Source organism: Castor canadensis, chromosome 1 (genome assembly GCF_047511655.1).
Source record: "Castor canadensis chromosome 1, mCasCan1.hap1v2, whole genome shotgun sequence".
Taxonomy (NCBI): domain Eukaryota; kingdom Metazoa; phylum Chordata; class Mammalia; order Rodentia; family Castoridae; genus Castor; species Castor canadensis.
The window spans coordinates 45774884-45802303 of NC_133386.1; the positions used below are offsets into that span (position 1 = coordinate 45774884).

General features: G+C 37.0%; 1 protein-coding gene across 8 annotated transcripts in view; it reads left to right on the top strand.

Annotated features, from left to right (window-relative positions):
• The window catches only part of Ros1 (ROS proto-oncogene 1, receptor tyrosine kinase), a 128351-nt gene extending 118729 nt beyond the window's left edge, over nt 1-9622 (top strand). For 4 of the 8 annotated variants that reach the window (XM_074075738.1, XM_074075741.1, XM_074075744.1 and 1 more), the window contains 2 exons: nt 3852-4009; nt 8777-9622. In XM_074075738.1, coding sequence (XP_073931839.1) covers nt 3852-4009; nt 8777-9087 — 469 coding nt within the window. In that variant the 3' untranslated portion in view covers nt 9088-9622. Of the gene's footprint in view, nt 1-3851; nt 4010-8776 lie in introns of those variants that run through there. The other 4 variants (XR_012448800.1, XR_012448798.1, XR_012448802.1 and 1 more) reach the window with 4 other exon arrangements.
• Nucleotides 9623-27420: the final 17798 nt, after the last annotated feature.

Below are 27420 nucleotides of genomic sequence, written 5' to 3' on the forward strand. Positions count from 1 at the left end.
GGTTCAGAGCTTTCCTGCCCTTTTCTTCATAGGCTGTGAGGTACAGGGGAAAGCCCAGCTACCAGTGTTCTGTCCAGCTTTTAGTTTGCTCAACAACTACAGCACTCCTGAGGAGGAGAAATGGAATCAGAGGGCAATCTTCTCCAAGTGAGAGGTCTTTGGGCTCCTATAATGGATGTGTCATGATGGCAACTGGAATTACTGGAGTCCCTCCAATGTAGGAGACAACAGTGGGGGACCACAGAAGCTCAACTTCTTATTTTTACCCTTAAAAATATATACATGTAGATTCTAAGCGGATCCCTCTGGGATTGAGTATATCAGTGGGGAGTTCTTGAAATCTGTACTTGATGTGGTTTGTTTAAATATATCTAGTGAAACATGCTGTAGCGTTTTTATCAGTTGAATTTCAATGGCTTTATGACTCCAAGGACTTTAATATACCTGGAGACTAATACTGAACACAGATAATGAGTCCCATGTTATTTTGAAAAACAACAATTGAGGTAAAGAGGACCAAAAGATTTTTATAGTAAGTGGAGGAATTTGAAGCTGAATGCTTAGCCAAATGTGATACTTAAAGTATGAGTAGCTTTCTAGAACTGGCAACATAGATACATTTTAACAAACTTAAGGGTCAGTAAATTTATTTTCAGTAGTAATTGATCATTTGTAACTGTAACTTTGTGCAAGTTGATATTAAACAATGAAAAGTAAATATTTGTAAGGAAAGACCCCCTTATTCACAGATACAGTTAATTTACTTGAAAGACATAAGTAATTTTTTACAAACTCAGGGCTTTGCACTTGCAAAGCAGGCTCCCTATCACTTGAACCACACCTTTAGTCCATTTTGCTTTGGTTATTTAAGTGGTGAGAATTCACAAACTATTTGCCTGGGATGGCCTTTCAACCACAATCCTGATCTCCACCTCCCAAGTAGCTAGAATTATAGGCATGAACCACTATTATCTGGCAGGATTATTAAATTCTTAAAAGCCTCTTTTTATTCCATTGCAAGTTTATTAGCATTTGAGAACACAAGATGTGTTTTTTACTGTTAAATGCTGTTTGCTTTCTATAGCTCCTCTTTCCTTAGTCTTTATTTTCTCTTGATGGTTTAACAGAAAGTTTTCATAAACTAATAGATCATATGTTTTTGCCATCTAGAAAGTTAAGTAAAGAGTAATGACTGGATTCAATGTAAATTAAAACATCCACAGATGAAAAAAATTAAGAATATCTGTTCAAATGAATTGCATAGATTAAATAAGAGGCTGAACTTTTGGAGGGTAGAGTATGTGGGTGGGCAAGGGTTAGGTGGTGTCAGCCTTGAAGATGGTTTCTCTTTCTCCCGTCACTCCCCTCCTCTGCTTCCTTCTTCCTTCTTTCTTCTTCCTTTTTCTTTCTCTCCTCCTAAATAATTTCTAATTGAATCTTTTGAAGAATAGTCAAATTATAAATAAAAAAGTTATATCTTCACAATTGAAATGTGATGTCTTGACTGATTTTACTGGTACTTGAGCAATATTTTGAATCATAACATTATTTTCAGAAATTCTTCCTGGGAAGAATTGTAATACATCACTTCCTCCTTTGAACTCTAGATTAGTCATAAAGATTGGATTTTAATTATTGTTTTAAATTCCATCTGATATCAGTTATAATCTTACCTCAAAGTCTAATGATCCTACATTGAGATCTGTGTTTTATTCTTGTTTCTTCATGGCATGGATTATAAAAAAATATACATAATAGATTAGGTTGTCTTTTAGTTCTTTCCTAGCTATTATTCTAATTTTTTAAAAAATAAAGCCAAGTTTGGCATTCTATAATCATATGAGAAGGAATCAGATCAATACACAGAAAACAACTAGGGAGTTGGGAGCAGTAGCTCACATCTGTAATCCCAGCTACTCGGAAGGCAGAGATCAGGAGCATTGTGGAGCTAGGCTAGCCCGGGAAAAAATTAGCTAGAACCCCCATCTCAACCAGCAAGCTGAGAGTGGTGGCATGTGGCTGTGGTCCCAGCTACACAGAAGGCACAGGTAGGAGGACTGTGGTCCCAGCCCAGTCCCAGTAAAAGAGTACGACATACTATCTTAAAAATAACTGAAGCAAAAAAAAGGGCTGGGAGCATAACTCAAGTGGTAGAGTGCCTGCCTAGCAAGTGCAAGGCCCTGAGTTCAAATCCCAATACCACCCCCCAAAAACATCCAAAGTTAGGTTTCCTCATAATACCCTGTTATTTTGTATTAACTCTGACCTGAGATGCTTGTCAAGAAATGAAATAAACAGAAGTGAAGTTTGTATGATACATTATAACACATTGGAGGTTGAATTATAGCTCCTAAATTACATGCTAGCTATTTTAAATACAATACCTACAATGATTCCTGAGTCATTGTCACCTAGTGATTGAACATAACCTTATTCTAGATCCCTTACCGTTACCTTAGTCCAAACCACCACTATCTCTCACCTAGTCTTTAATACCTTCCATTTGGCCCCTTTCTAATCCATATCCATTTATCAGTTAGAAAAATCCTTTAAAAATGTGAAGAGTGTGCCTGCGTTAATACCTTCAACAACTCATCATTATAGTGTCATAAAATCCCACACCTTGCTGGTCAGTGAGACCTGCCTTTCTCTTCTGATCTCATCTCATTCTCTCTCCTGAATGACCACACTTCAGCCACACTGGCTTTCTTTCAGATTCTGACTGTGCCAAGCTCTTTCCAAATTTAGGACTTTACACATGCTTTTCCCTCTTCTGGTGTGCTCCCTGACTCCCATCCACACCCTATTCCTATGACTAGCATCTTATTTTCCTACAGAGTTTGTGGGCTTAAATGTCATCTCTACAGAAGGGCCTGCAGTGAGCAACTTACCAAAAATGTTCCATGTCTATTAAAACTCATGCTTATTTCCTTTCATACTTTTAAAAGAATTCAACACAATTTGAATTATATATTTTTCTTTTTATATGGTAGTACTTATATTTCAAAATACTTCCCAGTTTATGTTTCCTTATTAGTTCCTTTCTTTGACCCCAATCTACTTCATAGCTCCAGAAAATCAAAACAAGAGACAAGATGCTTGAGCATTTTCATAAGTTGGTAGACTTAAAAACCAAGCTTGGATGAGAGAGAGGGTTATCTAGAGTCTTTTAGTTCCTGTTATTATTTGATGTACCAGGTTCAAGTGACTATCACAGGAGAGTCTAATAAAAAGAGGAATGAGTATAAACTTAGTCCCTTTAAGCTCCTGGGAAGCATAGGAAGAGGAGAAATTCATAGATAGGAGTAGAAAGTTGAAGGTTTTGGATGTCTAGGTCCTGAGATCTCTTTGCAAGATTCATTAGATTAGATAGGCCACATCGAGGGCATGGACAAACTGCCCCTCTGACTTTTAGTTCAGGAGGATGACAAGAAGATCATTGAGCAGGGGACACCCACATTAACATGTAGAGACCCAGAATTATTAGGAAAGGAGATTCCAGACAGAGAGTGTCTGGCATATCCTTCCAGGCTTCTTCAGTAATTTTTATAGCTCTTAGTCCCTTGCTTCATTGAGTAGCCTTTCCAACCATCCATTTATCCATTTATTTATTTGAATTAATAATTGTTGAGATAATGTCAGCTTTTCAAAAGAAAAGTGTTGTCTATTAAAGGTAGTAATGTTGTAAATCACTCTTAAATAATACATCAATGATTTTGCTCTGTTTATTTATATTAATCATGAAAAACTGGAATAAATTGAAGTTGTTCATATCTAAAATGACCTTACTTGGGTTAACAATAGTGACAACCAATCATCATTTACTTTCCCATCTTTATTCACATATCCAGATGGAATTTAATGACCCAATGCTGGGCTCAAGAACCTGAACAAAGGCCTACTTTCCATAAAATTCAAGAGCAGCTTCACTTATTCAGAAATTTTTCCCTAAATAGTATTTCTCACCATAGAGATGAAGCAAGTGGAGTCATAAATGAAGGCTTTGAAGGTAAGTTTGATTCTTTAAAATTTTCTAGTTTCCTCACCAGTGTGAACTGAACAAAGTTAAAATGGAATGTGCACAGAAGTACTTTAGGGTAACTAAGAAAAATTATGTGCATCTTGGCACCATAATTATCATAATTAAATGTGTTCCTTCTTGAAAATTACTTTGTATTGTGTACAAAATAAAAAAAAAAGATAGTGCTCTGGCCCCTGATTTATATTCCAAGACAGTAAGAGGAGAATCGACATGCTAAGGTTATATTTTTATGAGCACTGTTCATCTCTTCCCTGCCTTACACCAATTTGGATCTCAAGTGCAGGATAGAGTTAATTATGGAGTCTCTGTTAGGGTACATTATCAGCATTGGCCTATGCAGAGCTTCTCCTTTATTTTGTTTGTTTGTTTAGTCCTTTCATCCCCATATTCCTTTCTTGCTCGAGTTTCTCCCTTCCTCAGCCAGGCAACCATTCTAATTAATTTAATAAATATATTTTTGTTCATTTTCCTGAAAAATACATGTTATTTGGTATGCATGAATATGAGGGACTAACACAGGAAGATGTGGAGAGGAGAAGCTGGAAGGGGAAGAGGAAAGACACAAGAGAACATTGTCATGGAAACCCAAAGAAGAGAGGCTCATGAAGGAGGAGTGGAGAAATGCTGCAGACACTGACTTCCTTCCTGAGGGATGCATGGATTTTGTAGTTGACTTGTGTCATATTTAAAATTCAGATCTTTGCTCATGAAATCCTTTCTTTCCAATATGTTAAAGACATTTTATAAAAATCACAGAGGCTGCCACGTGGGGCCTGAGTGCTTAGCTTTCCCTGAGGCTGTGCTAGAGGTCTCCCTAGACTCTTGGAGGTCATGGTAAAATCTTTTTAGCATGTTTGTGCATTACCTAGCTCATCTATGAGACTGAGATAGATAACAATGATGCTCACACCAAATATACAGAACAAATCCTTTAGTGAAAAGCTTCTAATTATAATCCTAGCTAATTTAATTTTAGCACTTTCTTATGTGCCACCTACTGTGCTAGGTAAGTTAAGTGACTAAATCCTCCTAATAGCTCTATGAGTGAGTATTATTATTATTATTACCATCATTTTACAGATGAGAAAACTGAGATGTAGCCACTTGTCCATGGTAATATTGCTGAGGTGAGGCCAGAGTTTGGCTCTGTTCTTAAGCCTTTGTTCTTATCCTTCTCAGGGCAACAGCTGTGGTAATTGCCCCTTACCCCCCAAACTTCCCAACTATGTTATCAAGAGTGTGCTACACAGCTAGATACCACCAAGGAACCAATCGCCTATGGCTTGCTAAGAAAAGATATACTATTTGTTCTAGTCATACCAAATTTATTTAGGTGTGAAGCCTTGGCAGGAGGAGTTAAAATTTTAAATATTATTCATAAAATATAGAAGCAAATATAAATATTCAGAATAATGATGTAGGAAGAGTTTAATAGGAAAAATAATCATGTTGTCATTATTTAGACAGAAACAAACAATTTTGGGCCATGACAGAAGTATAACTTTAATAAAAGAGAAATCATTATTCTGTTATTTGCAATGAATATAAATCCTAAAGATAGGAATGGAAAGAAATATGGAAATTGCTAAATTTTTTGATAAATTGTGATTGAGAGGCAGAGAGGAGAAAAAAAGTGGAAGAAAAGACAGAGTTTGCATATTTGAAAAGGACAGAAATACTGGAACAGTTTCTGCAAGGCAAGCTTAAACTTAATTACTTTTTAATAAAAGAGAAATGTGTTTTAATAATAGTTTGCTGCTTTGCAGACTAGTGAGCACATTTAGCAAAACAATAAGGTGTCTGTCTTTATTGTGATTATGGGAGACATATAAGAAGATAAGAAAGTCACTGGAAGGACTTTTAAAATAAAGCACCTTAGGATTATAGCAATAATGCCATGTCTATCCTATGGTCCTACTGACCTAATGGGGTAGAGAGGGGATAGAGAGAGATTAGTAACATATCTGGGCATCTAGTAAAAATATCCCAGTGACTTCATCCAAACATTTGTGTAAACATCACCTCATCGGTCCCAGAGAGTTCTACAGGAAACAAATCTAAATGCTCCTCTGCTGTTCTAAACATAGCCAGTCAGCCGGCATATGTCTCGCCTGTAAATACCCTGTCTTGCTTGGAAGTCTTTATTTTAATATTTCCTTCTTAAAGAAGTTGCTGAATGCATGCTGTTTTTGTTCAGGATATCTGCCTTACGCTCTGACCTGTGGAGTTTCTATTAAACACTCTTTTAACAAAAATAAACAAGCAAAACAAATAAATTCTACCCATCACCACTGTTTCTCATAAGCTCTTTATGTAACAATAAGATGAATTAATTGCTGAAAGCTTGCTAGGGTCAAGTTACTAAATATTGTTGTAAGTACTGTGAACCAATGAAATAGTTAGCTAATGATTTTTCTCTGACACATGGCAGCAGAATTTGCAAAAATAATTTATTTGCTTCATATAAAAGATTCTTTTTCAAAAACTCAACAACTTATGTTTGGTTAGAATTTTCCGATATGCTGTGTAATGGATTTAAGATATAGCATGATGAAGGTGATACCAAGAATGGGTAGACCTGTATTATATATATAAGTTTTTGTTGAAATTCGAAACTATCCTTTTAGCCTAATTTCTCTAGGCTCTTTAATAGTCTAATTTCTAGTATTTTATTTCCTCAATCATCTGTCTCACTGGATTAAATTAAATATTTTATTCTTCCTAACATTTAAAAATATTTTCTATTGCTATTATCATATACAGTAAGTTTTTCTTAGGCCCTAGTTAAACTTGGCATATGATGAAGTTATTTTTATGAGGGAGAAAGATTACACTGAGTATTCATGAGATTTGAAATATGCTTTTGAAATTATTTCATTTCCCCCATATTTCAATTTAAGTTCATTCCAAATAAACCAAACCTAAGTGCCCAATATTACTAGGTGCAGAAGGTAGACAGGCCAGCAGGACCCACCATTAGGGCCATCCATTAGGATGCCCTCATGCTGGAAATATGATAAAGAGTAGCAAGTATCATCATCTATTTACTGAAATGTTTATGATTTTAAAAATAAGATACTTTATGAAAAGACAGTCATACTTCTTATCACAAATTTTCATCCAGGTAGGGGCACCTAGAGATTAAGAAGTATTGATAAAAGACAAACAATTCTCACAATTTAGGTTTCTATATTTATTTTTATATTGCATATTTATCTTTTTGATTCCTTAGAATTTTGTGAAATGTTTCGGAAGCTCTGTTATTATGTTTCTACAAGACATACTTTCCTGTGTAAGAAGGTCAGCATTAAATATAAAAAGAAAATAATGTGAGCATAATTGTGAAGGAGGCCAATTACTCTCTGGCTGCTCTTTTTCCTGCTGCCTCCCTGACCCCACACATAAGGCTGTCCAGTCTTTGTGCTTTCCAGGGTCTTTTCTGGGCACACAATCCATATAGCTACTCCTAATGCAGCATAGAAACCCTACCCATCCCTCAGGGAAGGTAAATGTTAGGACACAGACTTATTCCAGCTTTATTATCTTAGGCAAATTATTTAACTCCTCTGTACCTCATTTTTCTTATCTGTTTAGTGGGGACAATACTAGTACCTAATTAATAGGAGAATAATGGCTTCGTATATGAATATAGCTTAGAACAAAGTCTGTGTACAGTAAGTGCTCTATCAGGGTTGACAACATCAGGAATAATCATAATAATTTTTAATATAGTTTATGTCATTTTCATTATCCCTTAACCCCTGCCATCAAAATTTGCTATGTTGTATCCATTCCCTTCTGTGGTCATAAGTATGCACCTTTTACTTGCCAATTGGTGTTAACAGTTTTTTATGATACTTGACACTGTGGGATGGATGAAGAGGATTAATCATATTTTCTGCCTGACTGTTCCTTAATCCACATCCTGCATGGTTCTGTCTGTGGACCCTTATTCTTGCTCTTCTCTCTCTCTTAAATGTTCTTAAGATAGCCATATAGTAAATTCCCTCACTTAATCTGAGTCTCTGCTACAATTTTACTTGATTAAGAGCCCTTTGCTCTTAGCAAAATATCTAAAATAGCATCCCCTTTCTACCACTATTATTCTCTTGTCCCTTACTCTGCTAAATTGCCCTCCACAGTGATTATTACCACCTGACATAAAGTTATGTGTGTATGTCTCTCAGCATTAGAATTCAGACAATATCGGGCGTGTTCAGGGTGGTATGGCCTTAGACTACCCTTAGAATTCAAATTCTAAAGAGCAACAAATTGTATCATCAATACCTAAATATAGCCTGACTTGTAGTAAGCACTCAATAAACATTATCTTAATAAATGATTAAATCAGTAAATACAGAGGGAATAAATCTTTGAAAGCAGGTATTTCAGCTGGTGTGGCTGAATGGAAGGGTATTTCAGGTGACAAGAGCTATCTGGGGGTCACTTACATTCTATCATAAAGACTTGTTAAGACAAAGTTGGTTACCTCTGTGGTCTCATCACATTTTATATAGTACTTCATTTAAGTGCACATAACCTTTCATAGTTATAATCTGCTTCCCTACTAAACAGCAGTAGATTCAAGGATAGGGAGCATGCCTAGCACTTAGTGGTCCTCATAAATGCTTGCTGAACAAATATATAAAGTTGGTGTTAATATTCTCAATAGCTTATATATTAGTACAAATAAAGGAAATAGATGCTACAATAACGTTCATAATTTTTTCACAGATGAAGATGACAATATGATTAGTTTGAATTCAGATGGAATTATGCCAGTTGCTTTAACAGAAACCAAGAACCAAGAAGGTCTAAACTATATAGTACTTGCCACAGAATGCAGCCAAATGGAAGAAAATTCTGAGGGTCCTCTGGACTCCAAGGAATCTGAATCCTGTGGACTGAGGAAAGAAGAGATGGGACCACAGGCAGACAAAGATTTCTGCCAAGAAAAACAAGTGGCTTACTGCCCTCCTGGCAAGCCTGAAGGCCTGAACTATGCTTGCCTCACTCACAGTGGATACAGAGATGGGTCTGATTAATAGCACTGCTTGCTAAATACGGAGTTGAGATAAACACTCCCATTAAGTAGCTACTGACAGAAAAGAATAATAGATGTGGTGGTGGTCTATGACTTTGATTTAACACTATAAATTTCCTAAGTTCTAATTGTGGTTCTGAGCGGCCTTTGATTTCATCCACAGCAAAATTCCTACGGACAGCCTTTCAGTGGACTTATGAGGTGAACCTCTGTGCACATGGAAAGCCTAGAAAGACTCAGAAGACTGGAAAGAAAGCACTACTTTCTCTCCCATGCAATTCAGCAGGCCATTGCCCACCCTTTCGTCTGAGCTATAGTAAAAATGTGTTAGCCAGATGGTTAGAGACAGAAAGAAGTCTGTTTAGGGACCTGGCCCAGAGATACAGGAGGCATACTGAGGGCCAACTGAACTCCAGATTATCTCAAAGAGGACAGAGGAAATGCTATGTAAACTCTACACACACAGGAGGAACCATCACCTGACATGAGAAATCATTGGAAAAGCTATTGCTCTAATAAAATATTATCTTGAATCACTACTGTAAAATATTTTGTATTTTGGAGACTTAAATCAGCAGCTTTAGGCACAGTAAAAACAGGACAAAGGAGATCCTTAAATCCTAAAGTTTGGCATTCTCTAATCTTTGTGTCGGTTGCATAAACATTGTCTTGTGACTTGTGTGCTATTCTGGAAACTAAGTAATAAAAATGTTGTTTTGAGGGGGCTGGGGAGGTAGCTCAGTAGTAGAACACTTGCCTAGCACGAAGAAAGCCCTCATTTCCATTCCCAGCAACACACACACACACACACACACACACACACACACAGTTTTTATTTGTCATATGTATTGTATACATAAAATACTCAAAATTACATCTAGTATCAATTTATCCTTAAAATTAAATGTAGGCAATTATATAATTTTAGTTTAAACTTTGTGACTTTTAGCAATGGTGTGAAGTAATAAATACCTACATAAGAATTATTTTAAAAAATTCTTCATAGAAACATTCTGCCTTGAAACCAGTAACTTTTTTTATAGTTACCCATTTAAATCTTAAAGCCCCAACTGCTCTAACAGCAACACTAATGTACCTGCCTATTCAGTGTGTTATTCACTTGCTTCATACAGGATGTTCTCTAGATACAGAGAAAACATTCTTTTTTTTCCCCCATTTTTTTATTTGTTGTGTTGGGGACACATTGTGGCATTTACAAGAGTTCTTATCAAATATATCATACTTGAATTCACTCCCTCCATTGAGAAGAACATTCTGATTATAACATTTACTAAACACTATGGTTCTGCTTCCTTCTTGGATAATTTACTAATCTTTTAGCTTGCCTTCTGCCTGAGAACCTGAACTGATGATTGGCTGAATGTGAACATAGAGAAGTAAAACATTAGTTCTACGGTGAACATCTTGCCAGTTGAGATCACTCTGCCACATCTGGTATTTCTCTGAACAAGGAAGGATATTTTCTCTCTGCTCTTATGGGCATTTGCTCTCTCTAATGAACATTTGCTTTTTTTTTCTAGTCCAGAATATGAATGAACCTCATCCTGTGTTGAGGAATCCCTCCCCCTTTACAATCTGGGTGGGAGTTGTGTTTTATTTGCACCCCCAATATCTACTGCAGCAAGAAGGCAGATATGTGCCCTGTCCTTGCCACCCAGATCCACTCACTCAGGCTTCTCATCGAGAGCTGGGACTGAAAAGGAATAGAGAGAGCCTTCCCAGAAATTGTCTGGCCCCTGGAGGGGCCATTGTGCTGGACCATGACCCAGCTGTACAGGGCCAGCAGAGTCAGCAGAGTGAGTCTGCTCTGGCAGCTGGGGTAGCCAGTCTGGACCGGTTCTGCTGTCTGTCCTTCACCATTACTCACTGCTCCATCATCTCCCAGTTCAGTTCCTTGGGATTTTGCGAGTTACCTTCATATCCTTTCAACAAATACTTTTCTTTTAAATTAGAGTCAGTTTCTGTTGCTGGCAGCTAGGTTTTCACTCTGCCAGTGCCACTGATCTTTATTTTAGAAAATTGCAGGGATGAAAGTGTTTAGAAGAATTAGATTTGCAGTATAATATATTAGCATTACAATTTGGACAATAGAGAATTATAGCTGAGGGGAATGGGCAATAAAATTCTCATGTTTCAGCTAGAAAGTGCAATTTATCATCCCTTTAAAATAATTCATAATGCATAAAGCTAGTAGAGATATTTAGTATAAAATAAACTGTGACTTAAAATCTCCTGTGTAAAATGTGTTATAGATAAAAATAATTACTAAAATGTACTTGGTTAATTCTATAACTGTTACTCTACAATTAGAAGTTAATTCTGGAGAAGTTGAGATTTGCAATCAAGAGGTAAAATAGCAATGGCTAAAAGTGTCATGTGTATTATTTACTACAAATTAATAGAAGAATAAAACCTTATTGATAAGATTTTTTTACAAAAAATGATCTGAAACTGTTAGAATTGGGAGAGAAAATGGCTTGCAAAGGCGTAAGGTATCACTGGTAAAGATTTATGTAAAAGAGCTGATGGATAAATCTAATTCTCATTTAAAATTGTTTAAGGTAAAGAAATAATTTAAAGGAAGTTTAAGTAAGTTGAAAATGCAAAGTATCATTTATAATTTAATACTGCCAATTCTAGATAAAACTAATATGTTGGTATAATTCTGATAAAAATGCTTTTCTCAAAAAGTTCTTGAGAAAACACCCTTTTTCTGGCCCATATGTTCTGCACTGGTCATCCATCTAGGTCTCCCCTTGTCTGTTGGTATCTCCCCACCTATTCACTGCTTATCCAGCCAGTTCCACTCACTGTTTCAGTCCAGGCCATATTCCAACTTTGTGGAAAGGCCTGCCCTAACTCTCTCACTATTCCCTTCTTAAAGTTACTTTTCCCCTTACTATTTTCATATCTCATTTGGAGTAATCACATTTATTTTCATTCTATTTTAGTGTTTTACCTGCTCAAATAAATTTCAAGCTTTCTGAATCTAGGGTGATGTCTTTTACCATGTATATTTTCTAAGCAAAGTAGCTACCCATGTTTAATAGACTATTGGGTTGATTTCTCATTAGCTTCACATATTTCAGAATAAGTATTTATACAAGAGACACCAGAAAACTAGTCTAATGCCAAGGGGACTTAACAGGAGTCTTTCAATTCTAACTATCTTTTGAGACCTAGACAGATTATATTAGTTGGGGAGGCTGCGTTGAGGTTTACATCAGATATAGGTGAGATCTGACACTCTTCTGGAAGCCTTCAAATGGTGGTGAACATATACTAAAGGAAGCAAAAATTAATCTATTATCCTCAGTTTCTTCTCTGTCCCAAATCCTTTCTTTATCTTCAGAATGATCTTTATCTAGGATAAATGTTAGGGTGTCCTTGATTTCTCTTTGACATTCCCTCCCTGGTAAAAGGAAGTAATTGGTCAGGGTAGTAGGGGGCCTGAATCAGATAACATGTTCCAGTCTTCCCAGGCTTCTTCACACACAACCAGAAGAAGGGTGCTAAAATAACCCTCTAAATGCTATTGTAACTATTTTAGGATATTTCCTTCCAGCTTGTTATTTTAAACTGATCCATAAAGACATAAAATTGTATAGATTAGTGAGGTATCATATCATGTTTCAGTACATGTATAAACTGCATGATGTTCTTTTTTATTTCCCCCCAAGATGGCTGGAGAAGTTGTAGGTGTACATCTCCTGGTTTCTTTCACTTGTTGCATAAGCTTTCTCTCCTATCATTGAAAATTCCTATTAAATCCCTCAGGATGCATACACTATTGTTTTTTGCTCCATTGTAGCTTTATGAATTCATTAATCATTCACTTATTCAATAAACATTTATTGCGTGCCTGGCAAGAAGGAAACAGTTACAGGTGCTAGGAATAGAGCAGTAGTGAGACAAAGTTTGTGCATTGTTGGCAGTTACATTGTAGCATTCTAGTTGGGGAGGAGACATATAAATATGCAAATAAAAACCATAAAAAGCTGAGGCACAAACTCAAAATATTGCATATTCCATCATATTGTAAAGATCTAGATGGTTAAATAGTCAAAGGAGGTCTGCTGAGAAAACCTGGGACCCTGAAACACAGAATAGTGGGTGTTTGGACAGATGCTTTAAGAATTTTGGCTCAGTAGACCCTTCTTATACTTCAGAGCAATAGAGGTGGCCCATCCTTCCCATCCTCTTGATAGAAGAAAATACAAGAGGCCTCTTCTTAACCAGACAGTAGGAGCTGTACACACCACTCTCCTCCTCTTCTCCTCATTGCCAGATGGAGAATTAGAGTTAAAGCCCAGCATAACCTGATTAAGGATATGCTGGTATATAAAGAAGGAAACACATTACATCCCAAGGAGCTCCAAGAATTAGCTAACATGCACTGGCAGGAGCCAGTGGAATATGCTGGAATCATATTCTAAAGCTGCCTGGTCAAGGGGTTGAGAAGGTAAAATGGGATATGCAAGAATTCATTCACTGGGTGAGATTTTTTTTGGCATGTGACTTATTTTTTATTGTTTTATTATTCATATGTGCATACAAGGCTTGGGTCATTTCTCCCCCCTGCCCCCACCCCCTCCCTTACCACCCACCCCACCACCTCGCTCTTCCCCCACCCCCTCAATACCCAGCAGAAACTATTTTGCCCTTATCTCTAATTTTGTTGAAGAGAGAGTATAAGCAATAATAGGAAGGAACAACGGTTTTTGCTGGTTGAGATAAGGATAGCTATACAGGGAGTTGACTCACATTAATTTCCTGTGTGCGTGTGTGTTACCTTCTAGGTTAATTCTTTTTGAGCTAACCTTTTCTCTAGTTCCTGGTCTCCTTTTCCTATTGGCCTCAGTTGCTTTTAAGGTATCTGCTTTAGTTTCTCTGCGTGAAGGGCAACAATGCTAGCTAATATTTTAGGTGTCTTACCTATCCTCACCCCTCCCTTGTGTGCTTTCGCTTTTATCACGTGCTCAAAGTCCAATCCCCTTGTTGTGTTTGCCCTTGATCTAATGTCCACATATGAGGGAGAACATATGATTTTTGGTCTTTTGGGCCAGGCTAACCTCACTCAGAATGATGTTCTCCAATTCCATCCATTTACCAGTGAATGATAACATTCCGTTCTTCTTCATGGCTGCATAAAATTCCATTGTGTATAGATACCACATTTTCTTAATCCATTCGTCAGTGGTGGGGCATCTTGGCTGTTTCCATAACTTGGCTATTGTGAATAGTGCCGCAATAAACATGGGTGTGCAGGTGCCTCTGGAGTAACCTGTGTGGAATGTGACTTTTAATGACTTGGAAAAGTCCCATGGAGATGAGAGAACTTATAGGTGGGGTGGTTTGGAAATCTGAGGAAATGAAGGCTAGTGCTATTTCCCTGTAAGAAGGTAGAGGAAGGAATAGAAAAGCTGAGGGAAGTGGGAATACTGGCCAGAAGACTCCCCCTCTAGAGGACACACTATTTACTAAAGTCATCAGGAGAGCATTGCTGAGAGGGATACCTCTTTAAGTATCACTAAGAAGCTCAGTGATGGCTTCCTCTGCAGGCCAAAGCTAGAGGCAGAAGAAGTGGTCCCAGAGTTGGGTTTGTTAATACCCATGGGTATAATACAGGCTTGAAGCAACAGAGAGAAAATACTTTCACTTGATCACTAGAAGCCAGGGAACCCCCAGTAGCCAAAGGGTCTTGACCATAAAAAGTTCCAAAGATGGTTAATAAGTATGTTGTTCATAAGGCAGAATAGATGAATATCTAGTCTTTACCATTTATAGTCAGTAGAAGGGCATTATTTAGGGTTCCTCAGAGAACCATAACCAATAGGCTATATAGATAGATGATGATAGATGATAAGTAGATAATGATAGATAGATAGATAGATAGATAGATAGATAGATAGATGAGAGATGAGAGGGAATTGTCTCATGAAGTGATTATTGGTCAGTTCCCAGATCTCAGCCTGTTTTCCCAGGTCTGCAACCCTTTGACTATAGTAGTAAACATGTCTAGGTAGAAGGACCCTGTGACACCCTCACAGGTATATACTGCAATGATTCCTCCATAGGAAACTATGGCCATTTACTTTGGTGACTTTACATTGAGGGAAAGAGGAATTTCCAGACATTTCAGACTACTGGATATAGGTTATGAATTGACATTGGTATTTAGAGACATGAAACATCATTATAGCACCTCTCTTAGAAGGGTTTATGGAACAAGGTATTAATTTGCATCCTGGTTAAAGTCTAACCTTCAAGGCATCTGCTGAGTCCATAGCCCCACAGTGGTAATTTCTCTACTCTTTAAATGTATATTTGGGATCCATTATACTTTGTGGTTGGGTGGCCCCCTCACTAAGTCTTTGGTCTGTGAATGGGGTTAAAGATACCATAATGTGGATGGCTAAGTGGATACTTCTGAAATTGCCTCTCACTATCTTCTCTTCCCTCAGTCCATTTAGGAAATCAAAACCAACATCAAATTCTAGGAGAATGACAGCTAATAGTGCCACCATTAAAGAACTAAAGGTTGTAGGGTTCATGGTCTCTACCATGTCTCCACTTATTTCACTATGGATCTTTCAGACACTGAATGGATCCTGAAGAATGATTGCAGAGTGGCACATGTTAAACCAAATAGTATCTCCAACTACAGTTACTATGCCAGGTGTAGTATGTTTGCTGAAACTTACTAATGCAACTTCAAAGTGCATGGCATCTTCTCATAGTATCAACTGCTATATAACCGTATTGATGAGACTATTAAAAACACTGATGACAACAAATCTTCAGGTTCAGCTAACTGATGGCCATGACAAGTGTGCATGCAGAAACCAAATTAGAGTGGTGCAAAAGAAAATGTAATTATAAGTGGGAAGAGCAATAGGATGACTCATTTAAGGTGTTTTGCCATCTAAAGTGAATAGTAAGTGAGGTAGCAAATGAAAGAAATGAGTCAAGGAGGTTTTCTTGTTTTTGCTTTTGGTGTTTTTTTGTTTTAAAGACAGAAAATATTACATCCCTCTGTTTTATATCAATGGGAATGATTCAGGAAAGGAATTCTTCTCCTCCTCCTCCTCCTCTTTTCTGCATTTGGCCACTTTTCATTCAGCTACTCCGTGATTCCTCATTCCTGATGATGCAGGAAGAAAAGGTAATTGTTGAAGTGCCATGCTTGAGCAGAAGGTGGAAACTTAGGCTCAGGATACACTTGTGTGAAAAGGATATTTGACACTATTTGGTTCCTTATAAATGCGACAGAGTCTCTCTCATATTTTTTTAATTAGAGGATTTTCTTTACTGAAGCAGCCTTCCAGGAGTTTTTCTTTCTTGTTTTCTGATGGAAAGGGAGGGTAAATAGGGTTTAAATTCAGGACTTCACCCTTGCTAAACAACCACTCTATCACTTTAACCATGCCTCCCCCCACCAGCCTTTGTGTTTTAGCTATTTTGCAGATAGGGTCTCACACTATTTTTCCTGCTGGTCAGCCTTAGACCACAATCCTCATACCTCTGCTTCCCACATAGCTAGGATTATAGATATGCACTGCCACTATTGACGTGTTCTTTGAGATAGGATCTTGCTAACTTTTTGCCCAGGCTGGACTTGAACCGTGATCCTCCTATCTCAACCTCTCACTTAATTGCACAAAAGGGTTTCCTTGTGATATTTCTGTACATGCATATATTATACTTTGATCAAATTAATTCCCTCTATTACTCTTTCTTATCCCTCTTCCCCTTCTTTTAAAAATAATTTTAATGGGTTTTATTAGTCTATTTTCATATATGTGTGTGAAGTACTTCCATCATACTCACCACTGCTTCACCTTCCCTTTCTCCCTCCCTCCTTCCACTGGCTCCCATCCTCAGTTAATCCATTTTACACTTGTGCCATTGTTTTGTCTTTTAGGTATAGGTTCTGCATATGAGAGAGAAGATGTGACATTTATTTTTCTGAGTCTGGCTTATTTCATTTAACCTGATGATTTCTAGTTCCATCCGTTTTTTGGGCAAACACCATAATTTGACTAAAGACACACATACACACACACACACACACACACACACACACAGCCTCACACACACATCACATCACATCACATTTTTTATACATTCATTAGATGATGGACACCTAGGCTGATTCGATATTTTGGTTATTTTGAGAAATGCTGCTATAAACATGGGTGGCAGCTATCTCTATTGTATGCTGACTTACATTCCTTTGGATATGCGTCCAGGAATTATTTTATAGCAGGATCATATGGTAGTTCTATTTTTAGCTTTTTGAGGAGTATCCGTGCTGATTTCCATAGTGGCTGTCTGCAAATAGCAATAATTTGACTTCTTCCTTTCTTATTTGTATACCTTTTCCCCCTCTTGCCTTATATCTCTAGCTAAGAATTCATGCACTGCATTGAATAGGAGAGAGTGGACACCCTTGTTTTATTCCAGACTTTAGAAGAATTGGTTTCAATTTTCCATTTCAATTTTTCATTTTATATGATACAAATATATCATATACAGCCTTTAGTATTGTTGAGGTATGTTCCTTCTATTCTTGGTTTCTTCAGGTCTTTATCATGAAGGGATGCTGAACTGTGTCAAAGACATTTTCTGCTTTATTTGAAATGATCATGTGATTTTTGTATTTTATTATGTTTATGTGCTGTATTACATTTTTTGATTTGTGTATGTTGAACAATCTTTGCATCTCTGGAATGAAACAAACTTGATGATGGTGTATAATCTTTTTAACATGTTGAATTCAGTTTACAATTTATTTTATTGAGAATGATTACATCTATGCTCATAAAAGAAATTGATGTATAATTTTTTTGTGCCATTATCTGATTTTGGTACCAGGTTAATACTGTCCCCATAGAATGAGTTTTATTGTGTTCTTCCCCTTTCTGTTATATGGAATAGTTTGGTAAGCATTCGTGTTAGTTCTTCTTTAAAGGTCTGGTGGAATTCAGCGTTGACTCCAATTGATCTTAGGCATTTCTTTGTTGGGGGACTTTTTATTACTACTTCAATTAAATTGCTTATTATTATTTGTTTAGGTTGTTAATGTGCTGTTTAATTTTAGTGGGTCATATACATCTATAAATTTATCCATTTCGTCTAGATTGTCCAGTTTATTAGAACATAAGTTTTCATAGTATTCCCTAACAATTCTCTGAATTTCATTGGTGTTTGTTGTGAAATCTTCTTTTTTACCTCTAATTTTATCAATTTGGGTCTTTTCCCTCTTTCTTTTGGTTAGTTTGACTAAGGGTTTTTCAATATTGGTTATTTTTTCAAAGAACCAACTTTTTGTTTCATTGATTCTTTCTATTGTTCTTTTAGTTTCCATTTCATCAATGTCTTTTATGAATTTAAAAATTTTATTATTAGCATATAATAGTTGTACAGTGGGATACAATGTGATATATACATATGTGCTTTAATTTCTCCCCTGTTCTTTAGTCTTTCTTTCCATCTACTGCTTTTGGATTTGGTTTGTTCTTGATTTTCTAAGAGCTTGAGGCTCTTAGAAGTTATTTGGGATCTCTAACTTTTTAATGAAGGTGCTTATAGCTATAAACTTGTCTTTTTGCTTTGCTTTTGCTGTGTCCCAAAGGTTCTGGTAAGTTGTGTTTTCATTTCTGTTTAGTTCTAGAAATTCTTTTATATTCCCATTTTTTTAATGATCCACTGATAATTCAAGAGTGGATTTTTCTGCTTCCATGTGTTTAGATATTGTCTGTAGTTTCCCTTGCTACTGATTTCTAGTTTTATCCCACTGTGGTCTGATAAAATACTAGAAATAATTTCAGTTTTACTGTATTTGTTACAACCTGCTTTATGTTCTAAGATATGATTTATTTTGTAGAAAGTTCCATGGGCTGCTGAGAAGAATTTGTTTTCTGTGGCTGTTGGGTGGAATATTCATTATATGTTTATGGTTTCATTTAATTCTGAAGTTTCCTTACTTATTTTTTAAAATCTGAATTACCTGTGTATTGATGACAGTGGGGTATTAAAGTCATCCACTATGTTGGGGTCTATCTGTATTTTCAAAAAGAATTTTTTTTGAAATTGGGTGTGCTGATGTTTGGTGCATATGTGTTTATAATTATTATCTTTTCCTGATGGGTTTTTTTACTTTATCAATATAAACTGAACTTCCTTGCTTCTTGTGATTAATTTTGGTTTGAAGTGTGCTTTTTGTCAGATCTGAGTATAGCTACTCCTACTTGCTTTTGGACTCCATTTGCTTGGAATATTTTTTTCTGTCCTTTCACTCTAAGCCTATGTTTGTCTTTGCCAGTGAGGTACATTTTTGTTAGCAAAAAATGGTTGGGTCTTGTTTTTTAGTCCAGTGTATCAGTCTGTGTCTTTTGATTGGAGAACTGAGACCATTAACATTCAGAGTTATTATTAAAAGATATGTAGTAATTCCTGTCATTTTATTGGTTTGGTAGTATTTGCTTATCCCTTATTTCTCATTTTTCTTATCTACACATTTAGTATGATTTAGTCTTTCTTGTATTTTCATAGTGGTATTTATCTTCCTCTTCTCTGTGAAGGATTCCTTCAGGTATCTTCTGTGGTGCCAGCTTAGTGGTCATGAACTGCTTTAGTTTTTGTTTCTCAAAGGTTTTTATTTCACCTTCAATTGTGAAGGATAGTTTTGCTGGGTACAGTAATCTAGGTTGGCAGTTATTTTCTTTCAAGGATTGAAATACATTATTCCATTCCCTCCTTGCTTTTAAAGTTAAGGTTGAGAAATCTGCTGTTATTCTAATGGTTTTGTCTTTACTGGTGATTTGGAACTCCTTTTTTCAGCTTTCCTCTTTTGTGTACGCTTAACATTTTTACTACAATATGACATGGGGAAGTTATTTTCTGGTTTTGTCTATTTGTAGTCCTAAAGGTCTCCTGTATCTGGATGGGAATTTGCTATTATTTTATTGAGTATTATTCCTATGCCTTCAGCTTGCATTTCTTCTTCTATATCTATGGTTTGTAGGTTTGTTCTGCAAACCTTCTTTACCCAGAGGTCTTGTGTGTTCTGTTTGTACTTACTCTTATTTCTCTAATTTCATCCACATGTTCTAACACATCTATTTGTTTTCCAGCCCTGAATTGTCTTCAACTTAATCCAGTCTCCTGGAGAGACTCTCAATTCTGTTTTTTGACTTATTGAACTTTTCATTTCCAGAATTTCAATTTGGTTTTTCCAGAATATCTATATCCCTATTAAATTCCTCTTTCATGTTCTTCAGTGTCTTCTTTATTTCAATCAGCTCTTTAGATGAATTTTCTTGGAATTCATTCAGGCATTTATCATGTTCTTTTTCATTTCATTTATCATTATTATAGTCATTCTTTTGAATTCTTTGTCACAGATTTTATCACTTCATTGTCATTAGTGTTTGTCAAATTGTCTTTTTTTTTCATATTTCTTATGTTTCTGTGTTGGGATTTGTGCATCAGAGGTCAAATTGTTGGTTGGACATTTTAATCACTTGTAGTCTTTCAGTTGAAACATTCTCAATGTTCAGGAAGGAGAGTACTGAGGCCATAGTGAGGTGCTATTTCTCATCACTAGACTGGGGGTGTGTGGCCAAGCATTCACCCACATGCTCAGGGCAGTGGGCCTGATCCCCAGTACTGCTCAAATCAAGGTAAACTACCTGAAGTCTTTTGTAGAAGGATAAGTTTTCCACTCTGGGCTGCTTTTACTATAGAAGCTTCCCTTTTTGTGTACTCAGAGTTGCTGCTGGCTTTAGGGATCTTTACAGCCTGTGGGCTAGGCAGGTTCCCACCTGTTCCACAAACTGTCAGTTTGTGTTCCCAGAGGTGGGTGACTTCCAGATGCATCAGACAGTGGGTGGGTGGGGGGGAAGCAAACAGAGTACTGCATTCTGCACTGGCTGGGATAGAACTGAGGGACCTATTCACTCTGCCTGCTGGCCTCAATACCTAGAGACTCCTTACAGCAGTTCATTTCTTTGTAGGGGAGGCTGAGGCTATTAAAGTCTTGTGACTCAGAGGGTCTGGAATTAGGGACCTGAGTCCCACTTGTCAGGAAACACATACCAGGATACAGTTCTCTGAGGTGGGTCTTAGTATTTTCTGGTCCCACTGATCAGTTCACCTCCCTGTGTGGGTGAGGAAGCTAGGGAAGTCACTTTGTTCAGAGGATCTGTGCTCAGGGCCCTCAGACTGGCCTGGCAGCTAACACATGCCAGTGTGCAATTTTTGGTGGTGGACTTTAGTGCTTTCTGACCCTTCCCAGAAGTTTGCTTTTCTATTGCAGAAAGGAGGGTGTGGAAATCATGTGATTCAGGAGGTCTGGGCTGGGGGCACTTAGGCCCACTTGATGACAAACACTGCTGGAATATAGTTCCTAGAAGTGGGCCTCAGTTTTTTTTTTTTAATCCTTTACAGCAGTTTGCCTCCCTGTGGGGGGGAAGAGGCTGAGGAAATCCTGATTCAGAAGCCCAGGCTTTCAGATTCACCTGGCAGCAAACCTGGGGTTCACTTGCATTCACCTGGAATGCAGTTCCCAGGGACAGATTTCAGTATTTTCAAGATCTGCTCTATAGTTTATTTCCCTGTGTGTTTAGGACAGAGGTTGTGCATATCATATGATTCAGAGGGTCTGATTTCAGAGCATTGGCCCTTCTAGCATTAAACACATACAGCCAGGGGCCAGGCCATGGAGTACTGAGTACTATACCAGCCACAGGCTTGGTGCTTCATTTCTGCCATGAAACTCAGGAGATGGAACTCACTCTTTACCAGGGAGGGTGGGACTTCTGACCACCATGCCCTTCACTGTTTAAACTTCTCTATGGGACCACATCAGACTCTCCCTCTTCTTTTTACTTATTTTTTAAATGGAAGAATTAAGAAAAATTATTGTATTATTGTTATACTTGGAGTACACTGTGACATTTACAAAAGTGCTTACATTATATCTTAGCCAAATTCACCTCTTCAATCATTCTTCTTTATCACCCTTCCCCCCTTTTTAGAATAGTTTCAACAGATCTCATTGTTTCATTTTCATACATAAATACATAGTATTTCCACTATGTTCACCCTCCTTCACCTCTTCCACATATCTTCCCTTCTCCCACTGCTAACAACCCCAAGACAGGACCCATTTTACCTTCCTGACCTTCATTTTTGAAAAAAAGACATTTCTGTTTGTTTAAGATAGCTACACAGGGAGTTTCATTATGACATTTCCATGTATGTATATATATTGTCCTGAATTGGTTCATGCCCTCCATTTTTATTCTTTCTACCTTAGTCTCCTTCTTAAGGTGATTTCAACAGGTGATACAACAGGTGTATTCTACATTCATTCTTATATAGAAAGTTAGAAAGTGCATCAATCATATGCACCTTCTTTACTTCCTTCTTTTACTCTTCTTCCCTCTTCTTGACCACCTCTCATGGCAGTCTCCCACTCAGTTACTGTGGCAGGTTGACCCAAGACTCCCTGAACTGTGATTGTTTCTTGTTTTCAAGCCCCTAGAGTTTCTCTGTCTCAAACAATAGGCACTCTCTCAAGATGATGTCATGCTATTGCCTTCTGAGATTAGGGGAGTGACAGAATGTCTTTCTTCACCAAGGCTAGTCTTCCACACTTGGATAGTCCCTGTCTCACCAAATCTCTGCACTAGGTCTGAGGCTTGTGGAAGGTGTAAGATTATCCTGAAATTAGAATTGCCAGTCTGTCACCAGGGCCATCTGGCTTATTTTGTGAATGTATCTTTAGTTTTCTCTCCTCCCTCTGGGGGCTGGGGTAAGGCTTGAAACTATTTTCTGCTTTTCTCTGTTGCCTCAGTTTCTCCATGCTTTTCTGCTGCCACCTTTTTTGATTCCCAATGCTCTTCCTCTCTTTTTCTCTTCAGAACATATTCTCTACTGTGTCACCTACACTTCTTATTCACGGAGTCTAAACAATGGACACTTCTAATCCATCATTTCCCATTCACCTCCTTCTGTCAGTATTCAAGAGTAGAGAAGAAACCTCCTGAGGTAAAAACAGAATTTCACACTCTGCAAAGCAAGGTGAAATAATATTAATAATACAGCATTTTTAGATAGTATTACTGAAGATGTCAAATTCCTTTCAATAGCAAGTACAGTAGGGGAAAGTCATATGATACTAGAAGGAAAAATATCTAATTAGATGGGTTACACATTGGGGAAAAAGAAATGACATTGTACCTAGTAAAAATAAATAGAAATGACAAATATTTTGTTTTTTATCCCATCTCTCAATAATACTATTATTGACATAGATGGCTGATAATTGCCAAAAATTAAAGAGGCAAGGCTGTTGTTTGTGAATTAGCAGGAAATGAAATGAGTTCTTGATTCTTGTCAACAATGCCAATCATAATTGTTTCTACCAAGTGTATGTTTAGAATTTTGTGATCCTTGATTTCTTTCCTCTCCTGAGTGAAACTACTTTTTTTGAAGTATTATAAAGAAGCTTCCAAATTATAAGATAAATGGAGTGTTTTCCTATTTGTAAGTACAGATAGAGATTAAAGTGTGAGCTCCAAGATAAATGTTGATAAAAATTTCTTACCAGTAACTAGATCAAGTGGTACAAATACTAAGAATAAAAATTTAATTCTTTCACTTTGTTTTCTAAAGTTCAGTGTATCTTTAATTTAAATTTTTGTGTAATAAACATATATTTATTAATTCATGCATTTTATAGGAATAGGAAGTAATTATGAGAGAACTATAGTTTGAACAAAATCACTTCAATATCTAAAAACATGAACTAAAATAAAACTACAGCCTACTAAAAGATTCTAAGAACAAAACAAAGAATAGGAAATATTCTGCTGCCATTTATCTAGGTCGAATAATTGGATTCTAGTAAGGTAGAGGGAATTTAGAGATCTCAGTTATACGAGGTTGGTTTTGTGAAAAACTCATAGAAATGTTTTGAGATAGACCTGACAATCTATTTTGGAGAATTTTAGGTTTTTCTCTTTTTGAGTTACTTGTTTTTTTAAGGTGAAAAATTCCAAATAAAGGGTAACATGTTTTTACCAAAATAATAATTAATCTAGTAAATTCAATGTATATTTATGCAAAAGTTAAACATTAATTCTTCAGCAAAATATTTTACTCTTTCTCAATAAAAGAAAATATGTCTATTTTAAAGTAATCTTGGATTAACAGAATCACTTCTGCTGTCAGTGCCACTCTGCCTGGACTTGATGCTTGGAGGTCACGGCTGGAAACAACTGGGAGCTGATCTTGGAGGCTGCCTTGCCTTTTTAGGTTATGAGGGTCTCTCTGTGTTTAGGATAACATGATTGGCAGCTCCACTCCAGCTCCAATTAGCACCCTATAATTTATTAGCTACTGCTTTCAGATTATGCGTTAACTTCACAAATATTTCAACCACGGAAACAGTGGCTATCGAGTGTCTCTTTCCTGATCCAGTCCTCTGGGGCTGGAGTGAAATACAAGGAAAGAGCAGTACAGTTGGTCTGTCAAATGAGAATAATCATTTGTGTCTGTGCCTGTCTATGGGCATAATGTCTCTGGTTTCTCTTTAAGGGTGTGTGTGTGAGAGAGACATTTGTGGAAAAGTAGAGTCTATTGTGTGAATATAGTCTCTGTATCACTTGAGCTACATTTATTTATGGGTGTTGGGAAAGAGCCAGAGTTTAGAAAATATGAAATTTCTTTGCTTACCCCTATTGTTGTTATAATTGTTCCGACCTCAGTTACATACAAATGGCAACTGTATTAATAAAACTGTCTTAGGACATTTATCCATTTACTCCAGAATTTAGGAACATAATAATAAATTCTAAAACTCTAGCAAGAGAAAATGGAACACATAGGGCACAGTCCTTGACAAGTACAATGAACATATGAATTATTTGCATACAAATTTTCAACAAATTAGTAATTTATAAAGGAATCTTATGTTTTCCAATTTTATTTGGCTTTCCATCTTTCTTCTATGCTTCCACATTATCATTTAATGACATTAAAATGCATTTTATGGAAATGGCACACATGGAAAACAGTTTGTCTAAGTTTTATTATGTTTTTATTTCCTCCAACTCACTAAGTGCTTTAAAAAGAGGCTTCTGGATGGGAGGTGTGGCTCAAGTGGTAGAGAGCCTACTTTGTAGGTGTGAAGCCCTGAGTTCAAATCCTAGACCCACAAAAAATAATAAATAAAAAGAACTTTGTTTATGCTGAATGAATATGTATAGTTGCTTACAGAGAAATGCAGGCTTTCATTCTAAACAAAATTGAAGTTGAAGTAACCTTAAGAGTTGTTTCTCCACAGCAATTATTGTACTTATGCATAACAAGTGGCCAGTGCAGCTTTAAGTCAGGAACTCTGAGTCCCAACATCCACCTCCCATTCAGGCCTGAAGCAGCCATGCTAGAATTTGCAGTACATTGAAATAGAACTTCAAAGGGAAATGAGATGGGATGGCAGCTCTTTTTCAAAACTAAAGGAGCAGAACAGATAGAGTTCCCTGTAGCTGGGTGACTTGAGTTCTCAGCCAGAGGGCAATGGGCAAGAGGATTATTTGGTGGTGGAGAGCCATTTCTCCTCTTATCATCACCTCTTCCTCAGCTTAGGCCAAGTGCAAAGGGAAAGATGGATACTAGAGCCAAGGTGGGTATGATTGCAGGAGAACCTAATCTTTTTTTCAGACCCTCAACCTGGTATAGTATGTATAGTATGTATAGAAATGTGTTTGCCTTTCTCATATCATCCCTCATTTCCTTGAGCATATTTTTTCAACTACTGGAAACTTTTGGATCTGTGTGATTTCACTAATGTTATCAAGACAAGTTTGGTAGTTCTTATTTTGCATTAGTTGGTAAGCCTAAAGATGTCAACTAGGGTTATTAAATCCTAAGTTCTCTTCAACACTCTTATTACAGAGAACCAAATTATAGTTCTAAGTCATCTTGCATTTCTACTTTAGGGCATTATAAAACAGAGTGAAATGCTGCTCTTCAAGTGTCATCCCTGCCAGGTTGCTGGAGCCTGGGCTGGCTCAGAAGTCTGGGCAGTCTGTTTAAGACTTGCCCCAAAGGCCACTTCCAGTGAATGAGTCTTCTCATCAGCAACCTGATATTCAGGTCAGATGCAGCTTAGGAGAGAAGTTTCAGTAATCAGAACCTCGTGGCTGGGAAAATGCTTCTTATGGGTTGTGATCCCAGAGGTTCTGAGTGCTAACTCAGGTGGAGAACAGGTAAAGAGCTTCTTCCAGTGAGGAATATGGGGAGAAGATGCCTAGCAGAGAATAGACTGCTATGCTTTATTCTTCTATAGCATCTTTAGTGGCAGAATCTGAAAAGCACATTGGGACTTAATGTATCTTACGCATATACCAGTGATCCGTGCCAATGGAACATGGATTAAAAAAATCCACAGAGAAGTCCAAAGTTAATTTTAGTTATTGCTTCAATGTCCAAACCTCAGGCTAACTCTTTACAGGGCTTGGTTAGGTTGGGTGTGAAGAACTTGAGAGCAGTGAAGCCTGTTAAATACTGAAATTAATTAATAAGAGAAGCAATAATTTCCCTGTGGAGAAGAATAGAGATCTCCATCCTACTGAATGGTCTAAAAGTACCATTTAATGAAAGAGTTTGGACAATGCCCAATGATAACTCTTTTTAGATCTGGGATCCTATGAGTTTTACAAAGTGTCAGACTTTGCTTCTCTCCTTTTCCCCCTTCCTTTTAACATTTTTTTGTGGAGAAAATAAGTTCAAATTTGAATAGCAAAGAGAGAAATCAGAACTGTAGAAGCAGTTATTGCAGTGGGTAACAGTGCAGCCTTTACACTTGGCTACCTGAGCTTGCATCTTGGCTCTGCCACTTACTTTATAACTGGGTAAATTACTTTTCCTCCATGCTCCTTGGTTTCCTCATAGTGAAGAGACAATAATAACAAATATCATATAAAATGTCATGAGGCTTGACTGAGTTAATTCATCCATAAAGCCTTCCAATGAGTGCCTGGTACATGATAAATAATTGACATTAGTATTATTTTGTATCACATCTGAAGCATCATAATCACATCGTACCATCTTCTGAGTGAAAACAATGACATCACTCTTGTAATGATCATATCTACTTCAGTTTCCCAAAAAGTAGAAAAAGGGGATGGGTAACTCTGCCAAGCTCATGCTCTGAGTAGGTCCCTTAACTGCTTCCAATTCTTGAGGCTGTTATCCAAGATATATATTTGCCTCTCACATTACAATGAGACCAAGA